General features: G+C 48.6%; 1 protein-coding gene across 2 annotated transcripts; it reads right to left on the reverse strand.

Annotated features, from left to right (window-relative positions):
* Positions 1 to 26852, reverse strand: RFLNA (refilin A). Of its 2 annotated transcripts, none has more exons than XM_051972647.1 (4): positions 26761 to 26852; positions 25285 to 25700; positions 4212 to 4321; positions 1 to 593 (listed from the first exon to the last, which is right to left on the reverse strand). In XM_051972647.1, the coding sequence occupies exons 2-4, from the start codon at positions 25501 to 25503 to the stop codon at positions 272 to 274; spliced, it is 651 nt and encodes a 216-aa protein (XP_051828607.1). In that variant the 5' UTR covers positions 25504 to 25700; positions 26761 to 26852; the 3' UTR covers positions 1 to 271. The 2 variants fall into 2 exon arrangements, with proteins under 2 accessions (XP_051828607.1, XP_051828606.1); XM_051972646.1 differs by lacking the exon at positions 26761 to 26852 and adding an exon at positions 26053 to 26527.
* Positions 26853 to 27097: the final 245 nt, after the last annotated feature.

Raw genomic sequence — 27097 nt, forward strand, 5'->3', positions numbered from 1 at the left:
TTTAAAATGCTAATAAAATAGATATATTTATTTTATCTTCCACGAGGAGATCAATACCGCCAAGCACAGCGGGCCGAGGGGAGGGGCGGCTTCTCCGAACGGTCCTGCTTGTCCTCTCCCTGCAAGCCTGCCCCTTCCGGAACTGCCCCCAGCCCCGGGCCCACAGCCGGCCTCCCCTCGGCATCCCTTCCAGGCTCCTGGCCATGCTTCTCTCCAGCCCCCTTTTCTCTACCCCCACTCCCACCCCCCAGGGTTCCGAGCGGGAGCCCAGTTAGAGCTCCTCGGGACAGGGGGGGTCATCGCACAGTTCCAGCTGGACGCTGGACGCGAACCAGCGCTTGGGGCAGCCCAGGCTGTAGTGCAGCGTGGTGCGGTAAGTGTTTCTGGGGTGCTTGGGGAAGATGATGGTGGTGCTCTGGAAGCGCAGGGCCCGCTGGCGGGGCTCGAAGGTCAGCTGCGTCTTGTAGCTGCGCCACGTGCAGCTGGGGCTGGCCACGATGGTCTCGCTGTACGAGGTGACCGTGGGGACGGGGACGTAGAAGATGTCGTCCCGGTAGTGCTTTTTGGAGTCGTATTTGATCTCGGAGTTGCAGCTGAGGAGGACAGAGTAGGAGGATGGAAAAAAGGGGAAAGCATGTGAGATCGGCAAAGAACAGCATCCTGGCCCAGAGGATTTAAGACCCTCTTCCCATTTCCAGCAGGCTCTAGTAATGGCCTATGAAGTGTCTAATGGGCCAAGACTGTTATCTGGGGCCTCCATTAGGAGCTTCCAAGCACCTGAGCTGTTGTGGGGAAAGGGGAGGCAGGGACACTGACAGGAGAGAGCCAGCATTAAATGTTTGCTAGGGAATCTCCTTTCTCTGAGAGGTAACGTCAGAGGCTATCCCAGTTCTGTTTTATTTTTTGGAAGAAAGAGAAAAAAGCTCCGGAGGGAGACCTCTAGCATGTAGGATACAAAAAGCCTCAGCATGCATTGGGTGGGATCTACTTTAGCAGAGGGAGTAATCACAAGGATGAAATCTTAGCTACATTAAAGCATAAAAGGAAAAAACCTTGTTCCCCTCCTAGGTAAGCACAACCTCCATGATTATTTTAGCTCATGGACTTTTATTCTTAGTCCCAAATTCTCTTTTTCTTTCCTTCCTTACCTGGTTTTATTCTATCCTTTTCTCTAAAATGCCCCCCCCAGCCACTGTTATGAAAGATAACTACCTTTTATTATTATTCTCTCTCTCTTTGTCTCTCTCTCTCTCGTGTGTGTGTCTCTCTCTGTCTCTCTCCTCTCTCTCTGTCTCTCTGTTTCTGTCTCTCTGTCTCTCTCCTCTGTCTCTGTGTCTGTGTCTGTTTCTGTCTCTCTCTGTTTCTCTTTCTTTCCCTCCTCTCCTTCCCTCTCTCCCTCCTTCTGTCCCTCCCACCTTCCTTCTCTCTCTCTCTCTCTCTCTCTCTCTTCTCTCTCTCTCTCTCTCTCTCTCTTCCCTTGTGGTCTACAGTAGAAGACACTGGTCTAAGTCCCCATTCTGCCAGACCCCTGCAGTACCCGACAATTACCCTGATACTCCTCAACACTCTCCCTTTGCTTCATTGCCTTCGCTTGATAGCTCCTCTTCATCCCCATGTTCTTTAAGTAAGAACATGTTATGAAGAACTCTGCTAATACTAGTTATTACTCAGAATTAGCAGCATGGGAGTGAGGGCGCTTTGTGGAAGTAGCGTTGTGATGTGAGCTCATGTTTAAGGAGTTTCTTCATTTATCGTTGTGTGATACAGTTGGAAAGAAGAGAGTATTAGTTCATTTCTAACTTCTGAGGAATGATAGTCTGCATTAGGAGAAAAGGTGTAGAGAGGTCAGTGAATAAATACTAAGAGGATGGCCACAAGGTGGCGCTGTAGTGGATAGAGCACTGATCCTGGAGTCAAGAGGACCTGAGTTCAAATTTGACAGTAACTGTGTGACCCTGGCCAAGTCACTTAATCCCAATTGCCTTGCCAAAAAAAAAAAAAAAAAGATAAATAATAAGAGGAAAGGGGTACTGGTCTATAACCACTTAACAATTTTACCTAGAGTGGATTTTGCCCTCTTTCTCCCTCCCCTTTATTTTTTATTTTTTGGTAAAAATTTATTTTATTTTCAATTCATGGAACAAAACAAGCATTTCCATAATATAGTACAATAAAAAGATGTTTGCACATGAAACAGCAAATCTACATTAAAAGTTGCTATTCCCTCTAAATATACAAAGTTATCATGTAAATTTCTTTTTTCCCCTTTTTTTCTTCTCCCCTACCCTAGAGATGGCTATTGTTAGACATAAATACACATATATGTACATGTATCTCTATACAATAGAGATATAGGTAAAATTACTACATACATATTTCTCTTCATCAGTACCTTGGGGCAAGACCATACTCAATGGTAACTCAGTAGATGCTTTCTTAGTATACATAATTAATAAATTACTCAATTAACTGAATTCACAAAGAAACAAGACTTGAATTTGGCACATTGGTATTAAAGAAATGTAGTGGGGTGGGTTCTGGGTTAGAATCCCAGCATCGCCATCATCTGGGGAACCAATGGCAACCAGCGTCTCTATTCTAAGAGTTTTTCTCCTTTTTCTGCAGAATGAGATGAACAATTCTAAATCTAGGATTCTGGAACCTCCAGAACCTGCGTCTGTCTTTCGATATTCAGTACTGACGCTCTAGTTCAAGGCCTCATCACCTTTTGCCTAGGCTAGCAGAATATTCTTCTATTTGGACTCCCTTTTGGCGTTTCTCCTCAAATCCATTCTTCTCAGAACTACCCAGTCACTTTCCTAAGAAATCGTTCTGATCACTTCACTCAGAGCCCATCCATGGCTCCCCATTGCCCGTTGGAAAAAACCAAAACAAAACAAAACAAAACAAAAAAAAAACCCACTAACTTCTTAGCTTGGTCTTCAATGTCTTTTACAACTTTGCTCCAGCCTACCCTTCTAGCAAGATTCCACAATATACCCCTTCACACCCAAACAGAAAACTCCACTTCCTTTGCCCATTCTGCCTTTCTGCATATGGCGCCCATGTCTGAAATGTCTTTTTCCACCCCTCCCCCCAGCATCTCTGCCTGTTGATATTCTTCCAGTCCTTCAAAGCCAGTTTTGCCAGGAAATCCATGCTCCTCCCATCCCTATACAATCCTCTCAATCTCTTATTGCATTACATTTCTCCTCTGCATTTTTAATATTAGTTTAATATTATATTTATATATATTTCATATTTAAGTATTTATAATATTTATATTATATTTATGTACTTATATAGTATAGTTACTATTTCTCTATATTATTTATATATAATATTTTATATTATAATTATAACATACATTTATATAACATATAGTTATATATTATAGTTATTATTTCTCTATATATTTCTCTATACATAATGTTTTATATTATAGCTATAATATGTACTTATATAATTATATATTGTAATTACTATTTATATATTTATATCATAGTTATAATATATACTTATATAATATATAGTTATATATTATAGTTACTATTTCTCAATATTATTTATACATCATATTTTATATTCTAGTTACTTCTGCACCTTCCCATCTCCCAGCTCCTAGGGCTAAGGATTTTTTTTAATGTAGCATAATATGGCATCTCTAGAATATCTTCCTTTCTCTCTTTTCTCCATCCTAATTCAGGCAAACTACCAATCTACATTTTCCTAACTCCAAGCTCAGGCCAAATTATTTTTTGCTCAGATTATGACAATTGTTTTCTAATTGGTTTTTCTGCCGTGAGTCACTCCCTTCTTCTATACATCTTTCACGTTGCTGTCATTTTCCTAAAGCACAGATCTGACCAAATCATGGCCTACCGCCTAATAATTTTCAGCAGCTCCCTAGTACCCATAGAACCAAATATAAGTTCGTTTGACGTTTAAATACCTTTACAAGCTGCTCCAGCCTATTCTTCTAAGCTCACTATATTTTACTCCCCTAATACCTATTACTTATTTTTAAATTGTATATGTACGTGTTGTCTTCACTGATAGAATATCATTTCCTTGAGGGAAGATCTATTTGCATACCCAGGACCCAGTACACAACTGGCATTTAATAGATGCTCAATGATTATTTCTGTCATATCCCATCCCCCCACAAGCCTCTCCCCCGGGCCCAAGGCGCAAGTCGCTGCCACACGTACCGAATTTCCTGCACAGGCTCAGGATTTACTTCAATGCTTTCCCCAAAAAACACCGGGTGCAATCTGGGTCTCATCTCCAGCACAGAAGGATCCTGGAGAAGGTGAGGAGCCTGCAGTGGGGAGAAGGGCAAACTCACAGTTAGTTACACAGGGGGCCCCAGCATCCTTCCAGAGGAGCCGGGAACTCGAGATGAGGCAGGAGCTCAGGAGTCAGAGGGAGGATGGGGGAGAGCCCAGGTGTAGATCTGAAAGATCCAATAGGAACAATTGACTTTTACAGAGCACCTACTGTATGCCAGGGGCTGTGCTAAGTGCTGGGTAAGAACTAACATTTTATATAGTACCTACTGTGTGCCAAGGGCTGTGCTAAATGCTGAGTAAGAGCTAACATTTTATATAGTGCCTACTGTGTGCCAGGGGCTGTGCTAAGTGCTGAGTAAGAACATTTTTATATAGTACCTACTGTGTGCCAGGGGCTGTGCTAAGTGCTGAGTAAGAACTAACATTTTTATATAGTGCCTACTGTGTGCACAAGGGCTGTGCTAAGTGCTGGGCAATAACAATAGGAACAACTGACTTTTACAGAGTACCTCCTGTATGCCAGGGGCTGTGCTAAGTGCTGGATAATCATAGTAACTAACTTTATATATTACCTACTATATGCCCGGTGCTATGCCAAAAGCTGAATAAAAATAATGACTTTCATACAGTACCTACTACGTACCAAGTACTTGCTAAGTGCTGGGCTATAACAATAACTCACATCTTTATACAGTGCCTACTACATGCCAGGCACTGGGCTGGGTAATAACAATTACCAAAATTTTTATATAGCATCCACTGTGTGCCAGGGGCTGTGCTAAGTGCTGGATAATAACAATAGATAACATTTTTAATGTTTATTTGTTTGTTTTTGCTAAGATCAAGTACCTCTATTTAATTTTTTACATTTTTTCTCCAAATTTATTTTATTTAAAAAAACAGAATAAGCAAAAAGAAAACCAGAAAAGAAATACAAAACAAAATGAAACAAAACAAAAGAGAATATCATCAGGTGCCCAGAAGAATATCAGGGAGGATTCAAAATATATAATAAATATCAATTTAAGAAAAAAAAAATATATATATATATATTAGTAGAAGAAATTATATTCCTGAGTGTCTAAATTTTCTTTACTTCCTTGTAAACCATTCTTTACTTTGTTTACTTTATTCTTTTCCCCTTTCATTCTCCCACCCCCAAACATGCTACAGTCAAGAAATGATATATTTATGTATACATATGTAGATATATACAGTCCGACATTCACACACACACACACACACACACACACACACACACACCCCTTTCTCATCCCTGCTGACCCTCTCATTAAATTCTGCTCCATCACTTACCTTGCTATTACTTAACCCCCCACCCACCCACCCAAGAATCCCTCCCTTGTCTTCTTCCCTCGCCCTTTGCTTCCTCATCTGCCCATCCGTGCCCCCTTAGTTCTTTATAGATTTCAGAGGATGCTGTGCCCTTCCTGGTATAGTTGTTGCCTATTGAACCCGTTCCCGATGTGAGTAGGTTTTCAGAACTACAAGCCTTTCTCTCCCCTCTAATATCTCTGTGTCTATTCTTCCTCTGCACCTCATTTGTATAACAGAATGACTTTTAACCTTTACTCTGCCAATCTTTCTTTCAAATTTACCCTATTGTTGATGTAAATCTTAAATATAAAGTATACATTTCCCAGGTTAAAAAAAGCCATAAACAATTTGTCCATATTTAAGCAGCTTGTCCGTGTTGAGTTCCTTAAAATTGCTGTTTGATATTGGTTCGTAGGTTAAATTTCTATTAAGTTCGAGTTTGGTGATAGCAAGTCCTGAACATCTGCAGGTTCGTTGAATGTCCCTTTCTTCTCCTTCAAAATTAGAGATAATTTTGCTGAATATGACATTTTTGCCACGAGCCTAGTTCTTTTTCTTGTCTGCAGATATTTTTCTAAGACCTGCAGTTTTTTTTTATTGTAGCTGCTGCTAAGTCTTGTACAATTCTAATTGTAGCTCCAGCGTATTTGAATTGTTTTTTTCTTGTTTCTTGCAAATTTTTCTCTTTGATCTGGGAATTTCAAAATTTGGCAATAACATTCCCTTGTGTTTTCCACAGAGGATCTCTCTGAGGTGATGATTGGTGGATTTTTTTCTATTTCTGCTTTCCCCTCCTGTTCTATCACTTCAGGACAATTTTCTAAGATTATTTCCTGCATTATTGTGCCAAGGTTCTCTTTCTGGTCACAACTTTCTGACAGTCCAACTGTTCTCATATTTTTTCTTCTTGATCTGTTCTCCAAATCTGTCATTTTTCTTATGAGATGTTTCACATTCTGTTCTATTTTTTTCAGTCTTTATAATGTTTTGTTATTTCTTGGTCTCTCGTAGCTTCACTGGCTTCCCCTGGTGTGATTCTAATTTTCAAAGAGTTTTTTTTTCATCTCTAAGACTCTGTACCTCCTTTTCTAATTGGTTATTTTTTTTCATAATCTTCTTGTTTTTCCTAAATGGTTTTAATTTTTTTCTTTAGTTTTTCTTCAATGTCTCTCATTTGATTTTTGAATTCTTTTTTGAGTTCTTCTATACATTCTCTCTGGCCAGGGAGCCATTTCATGTTATTCTTTGGGGTAGAAGCTTTGTTTATTAAAGTGTCCTATTCTGAAGATGAATCCCAGTCTTCCATGTTCCCATAATATGTTTCAATCATGGGGTTATTTCTTCAGTTCATATTTTTTAATAAGAGGTATTAGTGTAAGCACTTCTAATCCTGGGGTGGGGATGCCTCTGGCTTCCCTTCAGCTCTCCCCAACTGCCTCAGCAAATAAGTGAAAATTAGGGTTCAGTGACTTGCCCAGGGTCACACAGCTAAGAAGTGTTAAGTGTCTGAGGTCAAATTTGAACTCAAGTCCTCATGACTTCAGGGCTGGTGCTCCACTGCGCCCCCTAGGTGCTGCTCCACTATAAATTTTTATAAAGCACCTACTGTGTGCTAAGTGCTGGATGTCACCAGAAAAGCTCTTGTTGGCCTATGCCAGGGCTCCTGCCACAGGGAAGCCAGGCCCTGGTACTTCTGTGCTTGAAGTCCGTTAACCAGCTGGCCAGGGGGGCCCTTCAAGATCTCTTTCTTGGACCTGCCCACAAAGATGAACTAGCCTCTTCACCTGAAGCACAGAACAGACTGAGCTCCCAGATGTTTATCTCACTCCATATTAGAGTTCTAGACCCATCCAGTTCAATCACTTTTTTATAGATGAGGAAACTGAGGCCCAGAGTCAGAATTAGAACTCAGTCCCTGCAACTCCATTTTGTTGTTGTTGTTGTTGTTGTTGTTTTTTCCTGCCTTACGGTGCAGGAAGTCTCTGGGCTATAACTTTGGGCGAGTAAGCCATCTGGCAGACCCCAGAACTCTTCTCCTAGAATTTGTTTGCCCTTTTGGGAGGCCAGGTGATCAATCCAACCCAACACAAAATTATGAAGTCCCTACTATGTGCCATAGCTACAGAGCCAAGAGCAAAACCTGACGCCTTCCTCAAAGACCTTAAAGTCTGCTAGAGCAATACACCCTAGACAGCATTTAGTATATTTTTACTGTGTACTAGTCACTGGGCCAGACCCATACAGGATAACTTGAGGTGGGAGTCAGTAAGTTGTTCAACAGGCATTTATTAAGAGCTTACTTCTACCAAGCACTTGCTAAATTAAAACATGTAGGATAATTTGAGGTGGGAGTCAGTAAGTTGGTCAACAAACATTTGCTATATTTCACGAAGACCTACTGTGTGCTAGGCAAAGGGAGAGCAGGAAAGTAGGAATTGGAGCATTTAGAGCTGACAAGGGCGACCTAAAACACAAGGGTCACTAGAACATGCCAGCCACTATCAAAGTTTGAGGGAGTTGGGGTGGGGAGGTCTGAAAGATGGAGGTGAGGAGGAAATCAGCTCGGGTGGGAGAACCACCCTGGGTGATCCGGGAACCAGGTTGCCAAACTGAGCATCCTGCCCTACCCCCTGAGCCACACTGCCCCTCACGCTCTGGCACAACAGCCCCAAGAGCGCACGGAACACGGGCAGACATGAACCAAAGCTTCGGCAGCTCCGGAAAACACTGATTTCCAAGACTCTTGAGGCAGTGGGGAAGCAAGGAAAAAGAACTGGAGTTAGAAGATGCGAGTTTAATCTTCTCTACCAAGTAACACACCTCTCAGGAGGGCCCTGGGGTGCCGGAGGGACTGTGGGCCTTCCTGCTCTATAGAGGATTCATTTTCTCCCTAAGCTGGAGGCTGAGAATAGAGCTCAGTGGAGCGTCACAAGCCTCCCTTTCTCCAGTTCTTTCTGGGGACCCCCCCTTTTTGTCCCCCCGAAGGCTCACTCACTGATGGACAAGACCCGGCTTGGCGATTCCAGGGAGGAGGAAGAGGGCCGAGTTCTCTGTCCGCTTCCCCTTTGTCTCTGTGTCCCCGACTCCTGAGGCGCTTGCTTGACGTGTACAGGAAATGCCTAATAAAGGCTCGTCCATGGAGCAGAAGCAGGGTTCAAGCGTCTCTGTCATTCACCAGCTTCGGGACCCCGGCAGGGCGGGAAGGTCACACAGGGAGAGCCGGGTCCCGGTCAGCGAGGGTAAGTGAGCCATCGGGCTGGGGACGGCCTCTCTCCCTCCAGGAGTCTGCAGGACTTTTCCCAGTGCCGCTCCATCTCCCCAAATAGAGAGGAGGTTGCCGTGTGGGGGTGAACCTTCAATAGCTCCCTATTGCCCCGCTATCTTCGGCCTGGCTCCCACCAACCTTGCAGTCCTCAGCCACGGCCAGTCAGTCTGCCCAGGACAGAGCATCTCCTGCCCAGGAACCCTTGTGCTGGCCCGCGCCCCTGCAGGGGGCCTTTCCTCCCTGCCAGTTATTCGCTCCTGGCAGGGGTCTGGGGGCCGCCGAACCCCCAGGAGAAGGCTGGCTTCATGAGCACAACCGTCACTGCTGTCCAGGGCCCAGCGGACGCGTGGGGCCCGTTCGGGGAATTCAACGGGACTCACATCCAGGCACTTCCTTGGGCTCCACTTGCCATGGATCAGCGGCGTGACCCTGGGCCAGTCAGTCCCCTCCGGGCTACTGTCTTGCCATCCGAAAATGGGGTATTTGGCCAAAGCTCCTTCCTAGACCGAATGTGCCAAGAGTCGGTTCTGTTTGGCCAAAGCCCCCAAGGACCTTTAGTTGTGCTCCCCTCGAACGGGCACCAGGAAAACGGCAGCCCTCTCTCTGAGGCAGTCCGCAGGAGGGTGCCCCCCGAGCCCTGAGCCCCGCCACTGAAAGCGGGCAGGGGCTTGTCCCCCCATATCCCCAAATGTCAGAGCTAGGAAGTACCCAGAAGCACCGGGTCGCTCTCCCCAAATGAGAATTAATTCTAATCCCTATGAGAGGAAGCCCCTCCCATGCTTCCACCTTGGACAGCTCCCCTCCCCTCCTGGGGCCTAAATTTGTGCCAGTTCCACTTGTTCTGCCCCCGGGCCAAGGGAGCCATCCCACCCCCCAAGCCTTCTTTTGTCCAGGATGAACACGGGTGAGAGTGCCCATTCTGTGCCATGCAGGGCCACTAGGTGGCATGGCGGGCAGAGCGCAGAGCCCAGATTCTGGAAAACGATTCCTGAGTTCAAATCTGACCTCAGACATTTGCCAGCCGTGTGACCCTGGGAAAGTCACTTCACCCTGTTTGCCTCAGTTTCCTCATCTGTAAAATGAGCCGGAGAAGGAAATAGTAAACTATTCAAGTATCTTTGCCCAGAAAACAACATAAAATATTGAACAACTGTTGTTCAGAAGAACTGAGTTCAAGTCCTACCTTGTGCCCCACCCCCATCCATCCCCACAAGTCCTTTAAGAACCAGACAAATCAATCAAGACAAAAATATAATTCTCTGACATAAAAATTTTCATCCTATAATCTTTTTTTCTCTTGACTTTATAAAAAAATTGAAAAATTATCCTGTGACAAGTGACGCGGCTTGGTCCTTTAAGATAGTCTTAAATTCGATCCCTTCTAATGTCAAACTCTTAGTGCTCTGAGCCACCCCGTGTTGCAGAGAAGGTGCCAACCTGCACTAGTGGATGAAATTTCCTCACCCGGGAGTTTTTGATATAGCAAAATCCCAGAGGTCCTCGTGTCCCAGTCTTATTCTCTGCCAACCACTGTGCTGGCCATGGGCACAGAGACACAGATGAAACAAGCCTGCCCTCCGGGAACTTGCGTTCCATCAGGGGAGACAAAAATGAGGAAACCGGCAAAGTGCTTTGCAAACTTAAAGCGCCACATAAATGCTGGATGGCATTAATTACTGTGTTAAGTAATTTATTAAATTGCTTTTAGTTATGACATAGTATATACCACATAACAATGAAATCATTAAGTAAATTTAACAAGAAATTATGTGTCAAGTTATTAAATTATTGATAATGTTTCTTATATATGTAAAGTATATTTATTATTGGGGCAGCTAAGTGATACAGTAGATAAAGTGCTGGGGTCTGAAGTCAAATTCAAATCTGGTTTCAGACCTGATCTTAGTTATGTGACCCTGGACAAGTCACTTTACTATGTTTGCCTCAGTTTCCTCATCTGTAAAATAAACTGGAGAAGGAAATGGCAAATCACTCCAGTATCTCTGCCAGGAAAATCCCAAATGGGGTCACAAGATTTAGGTATGACTGAAATGACTGAACAGGATATCATATAATAATAGTAAAAATATTGCTATAAATTATTGTTAACTATAGTGATTCATACATCATCATAATTAATAGAACATATTTATTTAGAATTATTTTAAATTAATTTCAATTATTAACTGCTTATGTTTATAAGTATATATTATTTATTGCTTATCACCAATATTATATGTTATTCCTTTATAGTTATAAATTAATTACACTTGTTAAATAATTGTTTCTATTTATAATTAATTGTGTTATTTATCATCACCATTATATGTTATTTGTATGTAGTTATTATAAATAAATTATAATCAATAATTAACATATTATTATTATCATTGATATTGCATATCATTCATATGCAGTTATTCTAAATTAATTATAATTATTAATTCACTGTTTCTATTTATAATTAATTGTGTAGATTTACGATTATTTTTATATATTATTTTACATCATTGTATCTAATTATTTAAATTAATAACTATTAATTACCGCATTCGCTAGCTTATGTATTAGATTATTCCTATGGCACTTTAAGCTTTGGCAAAGCCCTGTCCACACATCATCTGTAATCTCAGGAGGAGATGCTGGAAGTTAATGGATGGAAGAAAACTCAGAGAAAGGTCAGGGTGGGCAGACAGCTCCGGAAGTCACCGAAAAACTACTCGTGCTAAGGGAAGACGGGCAGGCTGCGGACCTTTCCCCGGCCCCCGTTCTGGCAGGACAGATGGCAACCGAGCCTTCACGGGGGACGCCCGGGGAGACTCCAGCCCCAGGTTCTAAGCTCCCCGGTTATTTGAACATCAAAATGGCCCTACCAGCCCACGGGCTCCCTCCGGCTCAGACGTCGGGCAAGGAAAACGGCCGTCACAGCCAAGGGAGTGCACGGTTTGGCTCCAAAAATGCAACTTTCCAGCCACGGTGGAACGGCCACATCTCTGCTAAATCCGTGGGCTTAATCATGGGAGGGGGATGCGGGTGAGGGAGAGAGGGGGGTGGCCGGCGGCTTCAGAGACCCAGGCAAGGGCCAGCCCAGAGGCCTAGCTGTTCAGGATTCAGAATTGGCTCTAAAAGGCTCCTCGCGTTACCAATTAAGAAGCAGAGGCTCACGGTGGTTTTCTGATGTATCTAAGGTCATCCAGCCGGCCCGAAGAGTCCGGGCGATCTTAGCCTGTTCTGGACGCTTCGGGCCATCTAGGGCAGCCTTCACCCTCACTCACAAGCACGATTTTAAATGCCAAAAATAAAATGTACAGGATTACAAAGGAGACTAACGATATCCAAATCCAGGAATCAAAAATAAAATCAAAATCACAGAGTTCCTGCGGCAGCTAGGTGGAACAGTGATAAAGCCCTCGCTCTGGAGACAGGAGGACCTGAGTTCAACTCAGGCCTCAGGCATGACTAGCTGGGTGACCCTGGGCAAGTCACTTCACCCCGTATGCCTCAGTTTCCTCATCTGTCAAATGAGCTGGAGAAGGAAACGGCCAACCACCCCTCTGCCAAGAAAACATCAAATCCAGCCTTAGACACTAGCTGGGTGGCCTGGACAAGTCACTTAACCATGCTTGCCTCAGTTTCCTTATCTGTCAAATGAGCTGGAGAAGGAAATGACAAACCACCCCAGTATCTCTGCCACGAAACCCCCAAATGGAGTCACAGAGAATCAGATGTGACCGACCGATTACATAATAACGACCTCTGACCCCAATGTGACCATTTCTGCTGCTGCCCCACTCCTGGGGCTGTGGAAAGCCGAGAAGAGCACCTTGATCTCCTTGGAAATAATGTTACTGCTCCTAAATCAAAGAGAGAATAACTTACGAGCCAGGGTGACTCAGTGGGCGAAACAGTTATAGAGCCAGAGTCAGAAAGAGCCGAATTCAAATCCTGATTCAGACATTGACTCGGTGTCTATGATCCTGGGCAAGTCATTGCCTGCCTCAGTTTCCTCATCTATAAAATGGGGATAATAATCACACCTACTTGCAAAGAGCTTTTTAAGCCTTAAGGAGTTAACTAATGGCTCGTAGCTCAGTCGCTTTGATTTTGTCTGACCTTCCATGGCCTCGTTTGGGTTTTCTTGGCAAAGATACAGAAGTGGTTGGCCAGTTCCTTCTCCAGCTCATTTGACAGATGGAGAAACTGAGGCAAGCAGGGTTAACACAGCGAGGAAGCGTCTGAGGCTGGATTTCCATTCAGAAGATGAGTCTCTGACTCCAGGCCCAGCACTCTATCCAATCTGCCCCAATTGAAATTCTATTATTATTACATGATTATTATACTAGAATAATCATGTAATAATAACAACATAATTATTGCCATATAAAAATTACTTAATTAGTAATTAGTAAATTAAAATAATTTGATTAGCAATATATTAATTCTATAATGCATAGAATAAGATAAAATATTATTATTACATGGCAATAATTATAACATGCAATAATTATTATATAATATGATTACATGGCTCTGTCATTAATGAGTAATAATAATTCAGGTCAAATGCCCCGGAGCAAATCGGAGATGGTCGTTTCATCCCGAGGCTCAGGCCAAGAAGGAAACCAGACCCAGGCTTCGAGGCAGAAAGGACCCCGCAGTTAAAAGGCCCAAGTTTGAATCTCTCCCCTGCTACTTTTTCCTTGGGTGACTTTGAGGCCTCCCTGGACCTCCATTTCCTGACCTGGACTAGAGGTGCCTCCGTCCCTCCGGCTCTGATCCTCTCCCCATAACACAGGCCGGATTACTGGAAGGGCCAAAGCATCTTAGAGCTACAGCCAAAAACCCGCCTTGGGAGTTACCCAGCCCCTCACACAACAGAGAAAGAAACTGAGGTCCAGAGTGGTCCACTGTCTGGCCCAGGGATCCGATGAGAATCTGTCCCGAAGAAGGGGCGGCTCCCTCTGCTCCCAGCAGCCCCCGGCCAGCGCTCCTGAGCTGTCCCACACATTTATCCCATTTCTCTTCTCCTGAAGTCCGGCAGTCTGGACGAGGTGGGCCCCTTGGACCCAGCCCCCAGAACCAGGAGGCTCTGGAAACAAAAATGCCCTGGGCCCTGGGCCCTCGGCCTCCAGTCGCCCGAGCCGGGGAGGATTTGTGGGTGAGCCTGGAAGCCCGCGCCCGGGGTTTGTCCCCGGCCCGGGCGCTCCTCCATGGGCCTTTGGCTGCCAGGCCACACGAGCCCGTGGGGGCTTAGCACATCTTATTAAAGCAACTGGAACCAGCCGGACCCAGGCCCAAGTTGGGCCCGGGAGCCGTCGGCCCGGGGACTCAGAGCCGGAGGCCCCCGACCTGCGGGGATGCTCTTGGGCAAGCCCCTCAACCCCGACCTCCCCTTTCTAGCTTGTCCCACAAGGCAGCTGGAGCCGTGGTCTCTGCCGTCCCTCCCAGGTCTGAACTTACAAAACCCCTCTGGTTTAGCCACCTGAAGAGGGCCAGACAAAAGCCTGCCTAATAACTGTGGACCATTCGCAGGGCTGCACAGAGAATGCTGGGAGGGAGGTCATGAGGCGTGGAGAGAAGATCCTGAGGTCCGGGAGGTCCTCAAGCCTCCGAGGCAGACTCCCTGGGCTTTTCTGGTCTCATTTGCTGGGAGGGAAAATCCTCAACACACTAAAATTTATTAAATAAACCCTCATGTTTATATATATGTGGGTCTGCTTTGCATTCAAATTCCCTAGCACAGAAACTCCCTCCAAGGAGGCATCTGTCAACTCCCTGGGCCATGAGGGAGGGAGGGGTCTTGACCTAGGGCACCTTGGGAAGGTCTGAAGTAGGATTTGCACCCAGATCTTGTGATCTCCCAGCTCGGCTCTCTCTCCATTTCACCACAAAGCCTAATGGAACCATCACCATCACCACCAACAGTTATAATACTAATAGCCAGAGCTTGCTTTCTCCAAGGCCGGCTCTCCCTCCATTTTTACTATAATACCTGATGGAATCGACAACAACAACAACAATACCCAGATCTGGCAGTTTCCAAGACTGGCTCTCCCTTCATTTTACTATCATGCCTAAAGGAATCAACAACAATAATAATACCCAGATTTGGGGGTCTCCAAGGCCGGCCCTTCCTCCACTTTACTATGATGTTCAATAAAACCAATAACAACAATAATAGACGATGTGATAAGACTTGCAAATGTGCCTGATAAGACATTATCTCCATTGCCTCTCACAACAATCTTTTAAACTACGCGCTATCATTCGTTCCATATTACAGATGAGGAAACTGAGGCTGAAAAAAATTGAGTGATTTGCCCAAAGTTACGTAGCCAGGAAGTATTTGAAGGGGGGGGGGCGCCTGAACCAGGCCTTCTTCTTATCTAAGTCCCACATTCCCGTGCCATGCTGTAAAGTCGACAAGCTTATTAAGCCTCCATCACTTAGCCAACAGTAATTAGTAAGCACCGACTATGTACCAGGCCTGCGCTAAGCTCTGAGGGTACAAAGAAAGGCAAAAGTCCAGCGCCTGCTCCAGCAAAGCTTCCAGTCTCAGGGAAGGGGGGAGGGGGAAGGACAACACGCAGAAAACCGCGTCCAAATGAGACATGGACGGAACACGGTCTCCAGGAGGGGAAGGCACTCTTCACGGTGGAGGGAGCCGGTACCACGGCACCGTAAGGAAGGGCGGTTCTGAAGGGCTTAAAGAACTCTGACCCCATCCAAGACCCGGCGAGAGGCCGGAGGCCCCAGATAGGGACCTTGTCCCGAGAGAGGCGGGACGGACGGACTCGGGGGGATGGACGGACTCGGGGGGACGGACGGACTCGGGGGGACGGACGGACTCGGGACGCCGGAGAAGACATTCTGACCAACGTGTGCACTGGTTTGGCTTAAACGTGTGTACTTCTTCCTTTTTAGAATGGGGAGGAGAAGGGAGGACAAACCATGATGTTACACAGCGAGAGAAACCGGGATCCTTGAATCATTTCATTGCAGAGGACGGAGAGGAAGGAAGCAGAGACCAGCAGAGGAGCCTTGAAGGTGATGGGGTGAGGGTACTGGAAACCTTGAAGGAAATAGCCTGAATGCAGGAACAGCTGGCAGGTTCATACACAACTGCTGTCTGTTCTACTGATTATTTAACTCTTTGTGACCCCATTTGTGACCCGTCTTGGCGGACGTATTGGAGCGGTTTGCCATTTTCTTCTCCAGCTCATTTTACAGATGGAAAAACTGAGGCAAACAGGGTGGGGTGACTTGCCCAGGGTCACACAGTTAATAAGTGTCTGAGGTTACATTTAAACTCATGTCTCCATGACTCTGGCCCAGGCCCTCTATCCACTGTACCACCTAGCTGCCCTCTGCCATATATGTGAAAAGACTCATTTTTTTTCCTTTTTTTTAACTGAGAAAAACAATAAAAATAAAAGGTCAGTGCAACTTTGGTTGAAATACACTGGGAAGAAGGGATTTGCCAAGCACATGAGCAGGGTACATCAGGCCAGAAAGATGGTTTGGCGATTAGGGGGGAAGGACTTATAGAATTTCTTTTTCTTTTTCTCTTTTTTTCTTTCTTTTCCTTCCTTCCTTCCTTCCTTCCTTCCTTCCTTCCTTCCTTCCTTCCTTCCTTCCTTCCTTCCTTCCTTCCTTCTTCCTTCCTTCCTTCCTTCCTTCCTTCCTTCCTTCCTTCCTTCCTTCCTTCCTTCCTTCCTTCCTTCCTTCCTTCCTTCCTTCCTTCCTTCCTTCCTTCCTTCCTTCCTTTCTTCTCTCTCTGGCAATTAGGGTTAAGTGACTTGCCCAGGGTCACACAGCCAGGAAGTGTTAAGTGTCTGAGGTCAGATTTGAACTCGATCCCCCTGACTTCAGGGCTGGTGCTCTATCCACTGTGCTACCTTGCTGCCCTTGAACTTAGAGAATTTCCATCCAAACAATTGGCAAGTTCATTAGGAAGCCCTTTCCCTGGTCACAAAAATGAGCCTGACAGTCATGGTAAGTCCCTACTCAGAGATAATGAGGCTACATTTAGATGGACGGATGGATAGAAAGACAGACAAATGAATAGACAGAGAACAGATGACAGGTGTGTGGATGGATAGATGGAAAAACAGATGAGAAATAAATGAGTGAATGTGTGCATTGAGAGGAAGACGAATGAAGGGATCAATAGAGACAGATAACTGAGTGAATGAATGAATTGATAGAGAGGGATAGATTGACGAATAAACGAGCGAATGAATGAATAGAAAGTGTATGGGTATAGATAGACGAGTGGCTGTTCAGACAGATAGATTTCATGGTTGTAATCAATTCCCACTGACCTTCTCCCTTCCTGGCCCCCTTGGAGCTCACTGAGGGCTGTTTCAAACATTAACCACAAATAACCACATGCACAACTATTTTTTCCCAAAGCACCCAGGTTCTAGAGTTAGAGGGGCCCTGGAGGCCATCTATTCTGCCGCCACCCATTTTATAGAGGAGGAAACTGAGGCACAGAGTGAAAGGCACACACTGGCGTGCTGATGAGCTCAAATCCAGCCTTTTGACTCTGGACTTCAGGGCAGTAGAGAAAGATTTGGATTTGGCCTGTAGGACCTGGGTTTAGACCCTTCCTCTGACCTTTGTAGGCCACGTGGGGGACAGTGGATAAGTCCCTTCAATTTCCGGCCCAGCTTCCTTAAAGAGTTGACTGGGGCGCTGGGAAGTGAAGTGACTTGTTCAGAGACACAAAGCAGCAGCATGTGTCCGAGGTGGAATCAGGTTGACCTGATTGGGAAGCCCACCCTCGAAGATGGCAGTATCCAAAGAGGAAAACCAATTTAGCTCCTGATGCAGCAGATAGAGCACTGGACCTGGGATCAGCTGGACTTGAGTTCAAATCCGGCTTCAGATAATTCCTAGCCGTGTGCCCCTGGGCGAGTCAATTAATCCTGTTTGCCTCAGTTTTCTCATCCGTAAAATGAGCAGGAAAAGGAAATGGCCAAGCACTCCAATATCCAAGAAAGCCCCAAGGTGCAAAACCTGAAGGCCAGGTAATATTCATATCCCTTTGACCGCCCTCTCCACAGCTGACTGGGAGGAGTTAAAAGAATCACCCAGGAGCTTTCAGAACGGACATTTACTTAGGTGGCCGCTAGGTGGCGCCATAGTGGCTAGAGCACTAGAGTCGGAGAACCTGAGTTCAAATTTGACCTCAGACACTTAACAGGAGCTGTGTGACTCTGGTGCCAGTTATTTTATCCCGATTTCCTTATCCAAAAAAAAAAAAAAATACTCTTACCCTCCTCATCTTGGGACAGTTTATCTATAGAGGGTTGTAGGGGGAGGCAGGAAAGGAGAGCCTACCAGAGGAGTGCAAGCAGCGGTTCTGTCTCTGAAAGCCTTTTGCTCTGGGAAATGTCAGGATGCCCGGAGCCGACCTTCCAGTAAGAGATCTGGATCAGGTGAGAAGAGGGAGGGGAAAGCCCGTGCTAAGCTAACCTGCTTTGTAGCATGACCCTGGTCACAAAACCTCCAAGCTGGGAAAACACTAGCAGGATAACCCCACCAGGACCAGAGGAGATGATGGTGATGTTCCTATAACACCTGGAGCCCAGCAAAGTGTTTACCCTTGGATCTTCCCACAATCCTGTGAGAGCGGCGCTCTAAGATTCCTGTTGAAATGAATTAAATCGGGACAGCTAGATGACACAGCGGAAAGAGCACTAGCCCTGAAGCCAGGAAGACCTGAGTTCAAGTCCAGCTCAGAAACTTAACCTACTGTGTGACCTTGGATAAGTCACTTAACCCTAACTGCCTTGCAAAAAACAAAATTCAAAAAAATTAAAGAAATGAATTCAACTGCACGGGAAACAATATGCCAGGGACGGGCTCAACAGAGCAAGGGGACTGGTAAGTTTTAGGGTGTTTCTTTCCAATAGGCTAATAATATTACTTCTAAACATCGACCTTGGCAAAACGATGTGAGACAGGCCTGGAATTGGCAGGGATTTCGTTAAGAAACCACCGGGCCACTGGGCCTCCCTGGTCTCCAGCTAGGGCAGTAGACAGCATACAGACAGCATCCCAGGAGCAGGAAGCCAGGTGAAATACTGGGGCCCTGTTCTACTCCAAACCACCAGGAAGAAACATATAAGAGGTTCAGTCTCCTCCTGGCCCCTCCCCCACTAGTTCCCAGGAGCCCATAAAGACCGTACTGTCTGCTGCCAGTGGCAGAGGCCTGATAACTACCCAGACTTCATTTGCCTGATAAATTATGCATAAACAGACTTATCAGAACATCATTGATCTGGGGCTGAAAGAGCCCTCAGAGGCGAGCGAATCCACTTCCCAAAGTCCCACAGAACCGTCTTTCATATCAGGGCTTCTTTCAGCGGACACATTTTTACCCAACCCCGGAGAGATGGGTATAGAAAAGAGGGGTACAGATCAAACTTTTACTGATGATCAATCATAATTTTATGACCCCCTACATTCAGTTTTGAGATCCCAGTTTAAGAAGCCGCGTCTCTACACACTTCTATCTATCCTTTCGGAGTCCATGTGCCAGAACAGAGAGCTCGAGAAAACCCAAATCCCCACCTCTGATGTCTACCTCTTGTGGGACCTTGGACAGATCCCCTCAACTCTCCATGGGCCAACCACCTTCTTTTTTTTTTTTTTTTTTTTTGGTTAAGGCAATTGGGGTGAAGTGACTTGCCCAAATTCACACAGCTAAGAAGTATCAGGCCACATTTGAACTCAGGTCCTCCCGACTGGAGGGCCGTGCTCTGTCCACTTTGCCATCTGCCTGCTGCCCCCCTCTCCCGCAGGCAGCTCTAAGATAGATCAGCACCAAGGAAAGAAGTTGCCTGGATGGGAGTTCCCTGATGTAATGAGATCAGAGATTTAGTGCCCTTCCATCCCACCAACAAAGGGGAAAAAACCAGTTTTCGAGGCTTTTTCTTCCTTGTGTGCCTTATCATCTGACTGGCATTGATGAATTTGCTTACTATTTGTTATCTTTATAATAATAATAATAATAAATGGCTAGCTTTTGTACGGGACTTTAGGTTTAGACAGGACAGGAGGTTTAGAAATATAATCTCACTTGATCCTAACAATTCTGAGAGGAAGATGCTATTGTTATCCCCATTTTCAAAACGAAGAAACTGAGTCGAGGTTAGGTGATTTTTCAGGTATGCGCAGCCGGGAAGTGTGTGATTTGAACTTGGCCAGCACTCTATCCACTGCGCCAATCAGCTTCTATATGTACCTCTAGGGGATTATGATCAAAAATTAACCCCCCATTTTCCAGGGCTCATTTATCGTCACCCCAACTGCCATCCTGGACCATAGGGATTGGACTGGGCCTAGGGAACCGTGGAAATCGTCCTGTATCGGTGAAAGTTGGCATCTTCTCTCAAAATGGAGAGATTTCGCGAGCTGCCTGTCCATTCTCTTTACCCGTCACCCCACACTGCCCCCCAATGGCAGACAGGCCACGTCTGAGCCCTGAGCCTTCCCTGTGGCCTCCCACCACCTCCCTGGAACGCTCGCTCTCCTCATGTCTACCATCCACATCCCCAGCTTCCCTTCCTTCCTCCAATCCCATCTTCTGGGAGAAATCTTTCCTGACCCTCCCCCCCCCATTCTGGTGTGTGTGTATACACACAGCTGCATCCAGCATACATTGCGTGCATATATGTATCACACATGTATACACACACACAGTTAGACACATGCACACACACAATCTCTGCTACTCAGGACTGTGGGATCCAACTCTGGTTCCTAAGAGGACAGGGTTCAGAAGGGGAAAAACTTGCCAAATCCAGGGTCCCAGAGTTTCTGCTCCCCAGCAGGAAAGGCCGTCCTTAAAGGAAATGGGCCGGAGTGGATTCCCCCTCACTGGATTCAAGCTCTGCCGAGACTCCATCCAATCATCTTTCCAAGAAGGGACAGCCAAAATCTATACTGGGGGGTCCAATGTCCAGGGCCTATCCCGCTGCCTTTGTTCAATCATTGACACCCCCGAGGAGGGCAGTCCTCCTGTCAATAGCACGATGCTCTTCCTACTGCTGGGAACGGGGGTGGACAGTGGGGACCCTCACTCAGCTACCGGGCAGCAGGGCGAGGGGAAGGGGAGAAGCAGAGAAGGACATGGGAGAAGAGAGCCCCAGTGCATCGGAATGGACGGTGCAGAACTAGGCCTGACATGGAACTGAGGCTGATTGTACCTAACGTGAGAGTGCTCACACACAGAGTTTTCCCTTTCCCTATCCCACAATCCCCTACGCTGAGATCTGGAAGGGCCCTTTGAGTCCCAACAAGTCCTACCTATGAGTCCCCACCAGACAATCAGACAAGGGCCCAAGAAGAAATGGCCTGCTGCTCCTGAGGCAGCCTCTGGGCAAGCTCTCCTCGGGACACACAGATGAAAAAATTAACTCCTTCAACGGCTACCCGCAGATACTTTCTGCATCCGTCTGGAAAAGCAAGGTGTCCGGCGGGGCCCGGTGAAATGACCCAAGCTTTAGCCCTAATTCTGCTGTAAGTGGCTGTGGAACGTCGGACAAGTCACACGCCCATTCTGGGCCCCCTTGGGAAATAAGGGGTAGGAAAGACCAGAGAGGGTGACATCTGTGGGGGCTGAAAGGCCCCCAGGAGTCTCCTGGCTCAGCTTGTCACAGATGGAAAACCCGAGCTCTCGAGAACATACCTCCAGCCTGGAAGGGACCCGAGCGGCCATCCTGGACAAGCTCTTCCTTGGGTCCAGGCCTTGGGACGTAGGCTCGGAGCCCGAGGCCTCTGATGGCAGAGCCAGCCCTTTCTCCTCGGATGGGGAGCCCCCTCTGACTTGCCTCCCTCTGCTCCCATCCTAGCAAAGAGCTTGGTTTCCTACCCAGAGCCCCGGTCCCAGCCCTGGCAACTTCTCCTCCCTGGGCCGACGGAGCGTCCAAGATTTCCGACGCCATTTGACCGAACCTTCAATTTACTTCACAAAAATGCCTCCTGTTTTGGGGTTTTGTTCACCCTTTGAAAAAAAATAAGGCAGCTACAGACCCACACACAGTAATACAGTTACATTAAAAGCCGGGAAAGAAGGCCCGTTCCCGGCTCGCTGCTCCCCAATGCCCAGAGGGACTCCGGAAGGCATGTTTGGTTTGGGAGGGGAGCCGAACATTCCAAGCCGCTCCAAAGCAAGTGCAAGAAAAAACCCCAGTGTCAATGGGGTTTCATTTATTTATGGGCCTGGCCCCACCATGCCTTTCATATTTTCTTGGATGCTGACGCTGTAGCCCAGACGTTTGACTGGATGGCCCAGAATCAATGGAGCATTGTCTTGGAGGCTCAGGCGTGCTTGTTAGAGGGAGGCTGGACCTTTTTATAGGGCCGAGCTACCCCGACACATGGAGGCTCGAGCGCTCGATGAGCACCAGGGGGACGTGGAGGCGCTTGGGAGCGGCCCCCTGGACCCGGCCCAAAGGATAGACCCGAAAGGAGGGAGTGGCCCCCGCGTGGGCTGGGGCGCACCTGGTCGCCACAATCGGGCCTACCTCCCAGGCCATCTTTCAGGTCAGGGAGGTAGCTGGGAGTCCGGAAAACCTGGGTTCAAATTCTGCCTTCCGACCCTTACTGGCTGTGTGATGAAGGGCTTCTCTCAGCCTCGGTTTCCTCGGCTGTAAAAGCCGTCCTGTAACATTTACAAACCTCACCAGTTGCCAGGATTAAGCAGGCGGACGTATGTAAACTTCGGAAAGCTCAGCACGAATCTCTAGTTCTAAATTTTAGTCGAAGGTCAGCTGCTTGAGGGTGGGAATGGTATCATTTTGGTCTTGATTTACCCGGACTTGATTTAAATAGACTTGACCATCGCTCACCTCCGCCCCAGCTGCTCCTGCCCCTTGCCGCATTTATTATTTTGAACGATCCCTGATCCTGTTTGGAGTTTACCTGTCCTGTTGGCTCCCTCTTCCTGACTAGCTCCGGTAGAAAGCAAGCTCCCTGCACCCATGGATTCCTCTCCTCCCATTCCCAGGATAAAGCCTAGCACCTAGTAGGTGTTTAATAAATGCTCAATGAATTGGACTGTAAGTGCTTACTATGTGCAGAGTGTGGTGCTGGCAAAGACCAGAAATTTACTCGAAACACAGCCCGCCATCTGAGTTTCCTTGGTCCACGGGGCCTGGGGAACGTACCCGTCGGGCACAATTACAGAGAATTCTAAATGTCTCCGGAGGAGACCTACAGTCCCTTAACGGCCTTGTCTTACAAATAGGGAAACTGAGGCCCATTAGATCGTGGGTTCTTACTGGTCTTCTAGTCCAGGTTCTTCCTTTGAAGAACCAAGAGCGAGACTCAGACAGGTAAATGCGGGAGAGGCCCACCTCCAGTCACCTCCGTCTCTCAATCCACACCCAGCATTTTTCTTTTTGTTTTTTTCTTGTTTTGTTTTGCCCCCTGCCCTCTGCGAGGCACGGGGACATACAGAGGCCGAGAAAAGGCCTGGGAATGTTGGAAATGCCAGACCTGGGGGAGTTGGGGCCTCCCTTCATTCCAGGAGGGGCTCCTAGCTGGCAGAGCACTCCAAGAGGCAGCTGGGGCCGTGGGGCCAACCTTAACCTAACACAAGCCACAAGACAAAATGGGTCTATTTGTTCTGCCTTCCCCCGGCTGAGAGAAGCGGAGACAGTGGAACGTGAAGGGGCCGAAGACCCCAAGAAATCAGCCACGCTTGTCCAGCATCTTAGAGGTGCAGGGTGGGAAGTGGCCCTAGATCCCCTCTCTCACTCCCCCATACGGGCCTCAGACACTCTCATACTCTCCAAATGTCTTTGAGACCCAGACACTGCTTCTCCAGCAGGAAATCTGGCATATTAGGCGTGAAGGAGATCACTTTCAATGAAAACAGCTTCGGGCACCCACCCCCACCAAAAAGGGGGTGAGGGAAGACATATAATCGAGGTACAAATTCATTACGAGACTTTAGGAGAGGCTCCCCTGAGCCTTCTGCTCACCAGGCTTTGCTCTGGGTGCACGACTGCTTATTGCTGAAGGAAGGGATTTCACCTGGGCTAAAAGGTAATTAATGCACAGCAGAAAGTACCTGTAAAGGGTCAGGTGAGCATTCCCCAGCTGCCTGAGAGATGTGCATGGGGGAGGGGGAGGAGAGAGAAGGGGAGAAAGAGAGAAAAGGAAAAGGAGGGGACAGAAGAGGGGAAAAGGGAGGGGAGTTGGGTAGGGGAGTGAAAGAGAGGGGAAAGGCTCTAGAGAGGGGAGGGGTAGGAGGAAATAAAAAGGCGAGGAAAGGAGCTGAAGGAAAGGAGAATCGAAGAGATGGGGAAGAGTGCAGGGAAGCCGAGTGACAGAGACAAACCAGTCAAATCAAGACCACAATGTTAAGGATACTGTAAGAAAGACAGAAGACCAAGAGGAATCAGCAAAAGTTCTATCTACCAAAACAACCTGGAATCAAATGTCCTGGCTCCGTTTCCTTTGCTTGGGCTTCTCAACTCTCAGGTTTTGTCTCCTCAGCTCACTCCCTTGTCCAGGTTTAGCTCTGGACATATTTTCTGCCCCAGTTCACCTCCCACCCTGACCTGGGTTTCTGGAGGAGGCAGAACTCCCCCGTGGCAATGTTAAGTGGTGCCCAGTGTTGAAGAGCAGCTTTCTGATCTGAACCAATAAAAGCTCTGTCTGTCCTTCACACCTCCAATCACTTTAGGACCCCCCTTTAAGCTCACAGAGGGGGTTTGTAGACATTTTCCATACTGGCTCAGATGATGTTGATGGCGTAGCGTAGATATGAAGTGAGGTTTGGCACAAATACCCAAGTCCAGACTCACCCACAAGTCCTGGTTGGACTCTGTCTCACCCTACTAGATCAGAGGCTCAGTTAATAAGCTGGCTAATCCATTTCAGCTCCTTTCCCCAAAAAAAGCATCCCTTAACCTGGACTTCCTTCAGCTGTCTTCAGTCACAAAAGGCAATGTAGACATCACATGGCAGAGCCAGGGCATCCTGGGACCAGACTGTACCATCAGGTGCCCAGCAGAGCCACCTCCCGTTTACCTTACTCCCAGAAAGGCCCAAGCAAGGGGGACTTTGGCAAACACTCCCAATGGATTAACTGGGGCTCAACAGTAGAATTTGCTTTGAACCAGCTGCAAGAAGGAGTGGACCCCCTGGAAACCTCTTCCCCCCTAAACCTGAGCTGATGGATCTCCTGGTATCATTTGCACCAGCTCCCTTGAGACTATGAAGCCCACAGCTATTTCCACGTGTGGCTTGGGGGAAGCACTCAGAGCAGTCACACACCAAATCGCCGAACAAATGGGGGGGGGCAGGTGCTCTGGCTGCCCTGGGCACCAGGGAGAGTGGTGATGGAGAGGGAGGGGGTGGTCTTACCACTGTGGCCTCCTGGGGGTCCCCGTGGAGCCCGGTTCCTGAGGACTCAGCCGAGGCGCCGCTACCCGCAGCTCTGCTGTCCATGATCCCCGGGGTCAGGGAGTAGAAGGGCGGGCTGGGGCTGGGGGGCAGCCCGGAGTCGGGACTGTCCAACAAGCCCTCCCTACTCTTCTCTTTGAGGCTGTCCTCCATGCCCTGGAAGTGCAGGTGGCCCACCATGGCTGGGGGCAGGGGCACGTTGGAGGCGGCGGGGGGCGCGGGCCCAAGGCGGGGGGAGCGGGGCCCCCTCTTCGCTGCGTCCTGCTCCACTTCTTCCTCGGGCTGCGGGAGCCAGAGCCCGGGCCTGACAAGGAGGAGGGGAGGCGCCGGCCGGCCTGCCTGCCGGGGACTGGGGCTGCGCCCGGGGACTTGGGAGCCTGTGGGGAGAGCGGAGAGGGGGGCGCGTCAGGGACGAGGGGGCGCTGGAGAGGGGAGAGGGGTCGTAAGGGAGGGAGGCCGGGACAGGTTCAGGCCGGGGCGGGCTAAAGCCCGAGGACGCAGCGAGGCGCGGACCGGCCCAGTCGGGGCAGGGGCACTGCGCCCGGACGGACGCACGGCCCGCCGCCCGTGCCAGCAGCGCCGCGCTCCAGCCAAGTGCGGCCGCCGCCGCGCTGTCTGCGTCTGCGAGGGGCCCCTCCCGCCCGGCTCCCAGGCCGCAGACCGGTGGGATTTGTGACCGCCCTCCCCCGGGCCCCATCCGCCCCACCCGGAGTGCAGAAAGCCCATTACGTGCGAGCCGGGACGGAGCTAGGGAGGCGAGGCGAGCGGGGCGGGACGCGGCGGGGCACGGCGGGGCGGGAGGCCAGCGAGGCTCGGGGCTCCGGCCCGCGGAACTGAGTGCCCAGGATCGGCCGGCGGGGAGCGCTCAGAGGCGGGGCGCTGCTCCCTGTCCCGGCCCGGGCTCCCGCTCCTCCTGCTCTTGCCTGTATCTCTGCCTGGGCAGCTGATGCCTCTGCCTCTGCCCCTACGCCTGTTTCTGCCTCTGCCCCAGCCTCTGCCCCTGCTTCTGCCTCTGCACTTACCCCTGCCCTTGCCTCTCCCCCTGCCTCTGTCTTGCCTCCGTTCCTACGCCTGCTTCTGCCTTTGCTCCAGCCCTTACCTCTGTCCCTGCCTCTGCTCCTGCCCTTGCCTCTGCCTCTGCCTCTGCTCCTGCCCTTGCCTCTGCCTCTGCCTCTGCTCCTGCCCTTGCCTCTGCCTCTGCCTCTGTCTTGCCTCTGCCCCTACCTCTGCTTCTGCCCCTGCCCGTTTCTCTGCCCCTGCCCCTGCCCCTGCCCCTGCCTCTGCCTCTGCCTCTGCTTCAGCCTCGGCTGGCCGCGCTCCAGCTGTGAATGCCTCGGAGAGCTCCAAGGCTGGCCCAGCCCGGCCCGGCCCCGCTCGGCTGGCTTGGCTCGGCCCCTCCCCGCCTCCAGCCTCCCTCCCCAACCAGTGGAGCCTCACTCTGCCTCCGCCTCCGCCTCCGCCTCCGCCGCTGCCCCAGCGAGACAGAGACCAAGCTGGCTGGCTGCCGCCGGGCCCCCTGTCTGCACCTTCCCTCCGGCCTTCTTCCCCTTTTCTAGCGCCCTCCTCCTCTTCCTTTCTCCTCCTCCTCCCTCCCTCCCCACGCGCGCACTCACTCGCACATTCACACACGTCCCAGGCAGGATTGCAAAGCTCCCATCCCACAAGCCTAGAACCCGGGGATACAGGAAAGCTCTCTTTCTAGCCAAGTCAAGGAGCGGGGTGTAGCATCCGGGCCTCCCCGCCACTGCCCCCAAAAGAGTTAAAGAACGCCCCA

Source organism: Antechinus flavipes, chromosome 1, assembly GCF_016432865.1.
Source record: "Antechinus flavipes isolate AdamAnt ecotype Samford, QLD, Australia chromosome 1, AdamAnt_v2, whole genome shotgun sequence".
Classification (NCBI taxonomy): Eukaryota; Metazoa; Chordata; class Mammalia; order Dasyuromorphia; family Dasyuridae; genus Antechinus; species Antechinus flavipes.

Coding starts and splice junctions, on each gene's coding strand:
- RFLNA (XM_051972647.1), bottom strand. CDS start 25,503: ATGGTGGGCCACCTGCACTTCCAGGGCATGGAGGACAGCCTCAAAGAG. Junction 4,322..25,284: donor ACCCCCAGGAGGCCACAGTG/GTAAGACCACCC, acceptor TCCCCACTGCAG/GCTCCTCACCTTCTCCAGGA. Junction 594..4,211: donor GAGCCTGTGCAGGAAATTCG/GTACGTGTGGCA, acceptor TGTCCTCCTCAG/CTGCAACTCCGAGATCAAAT.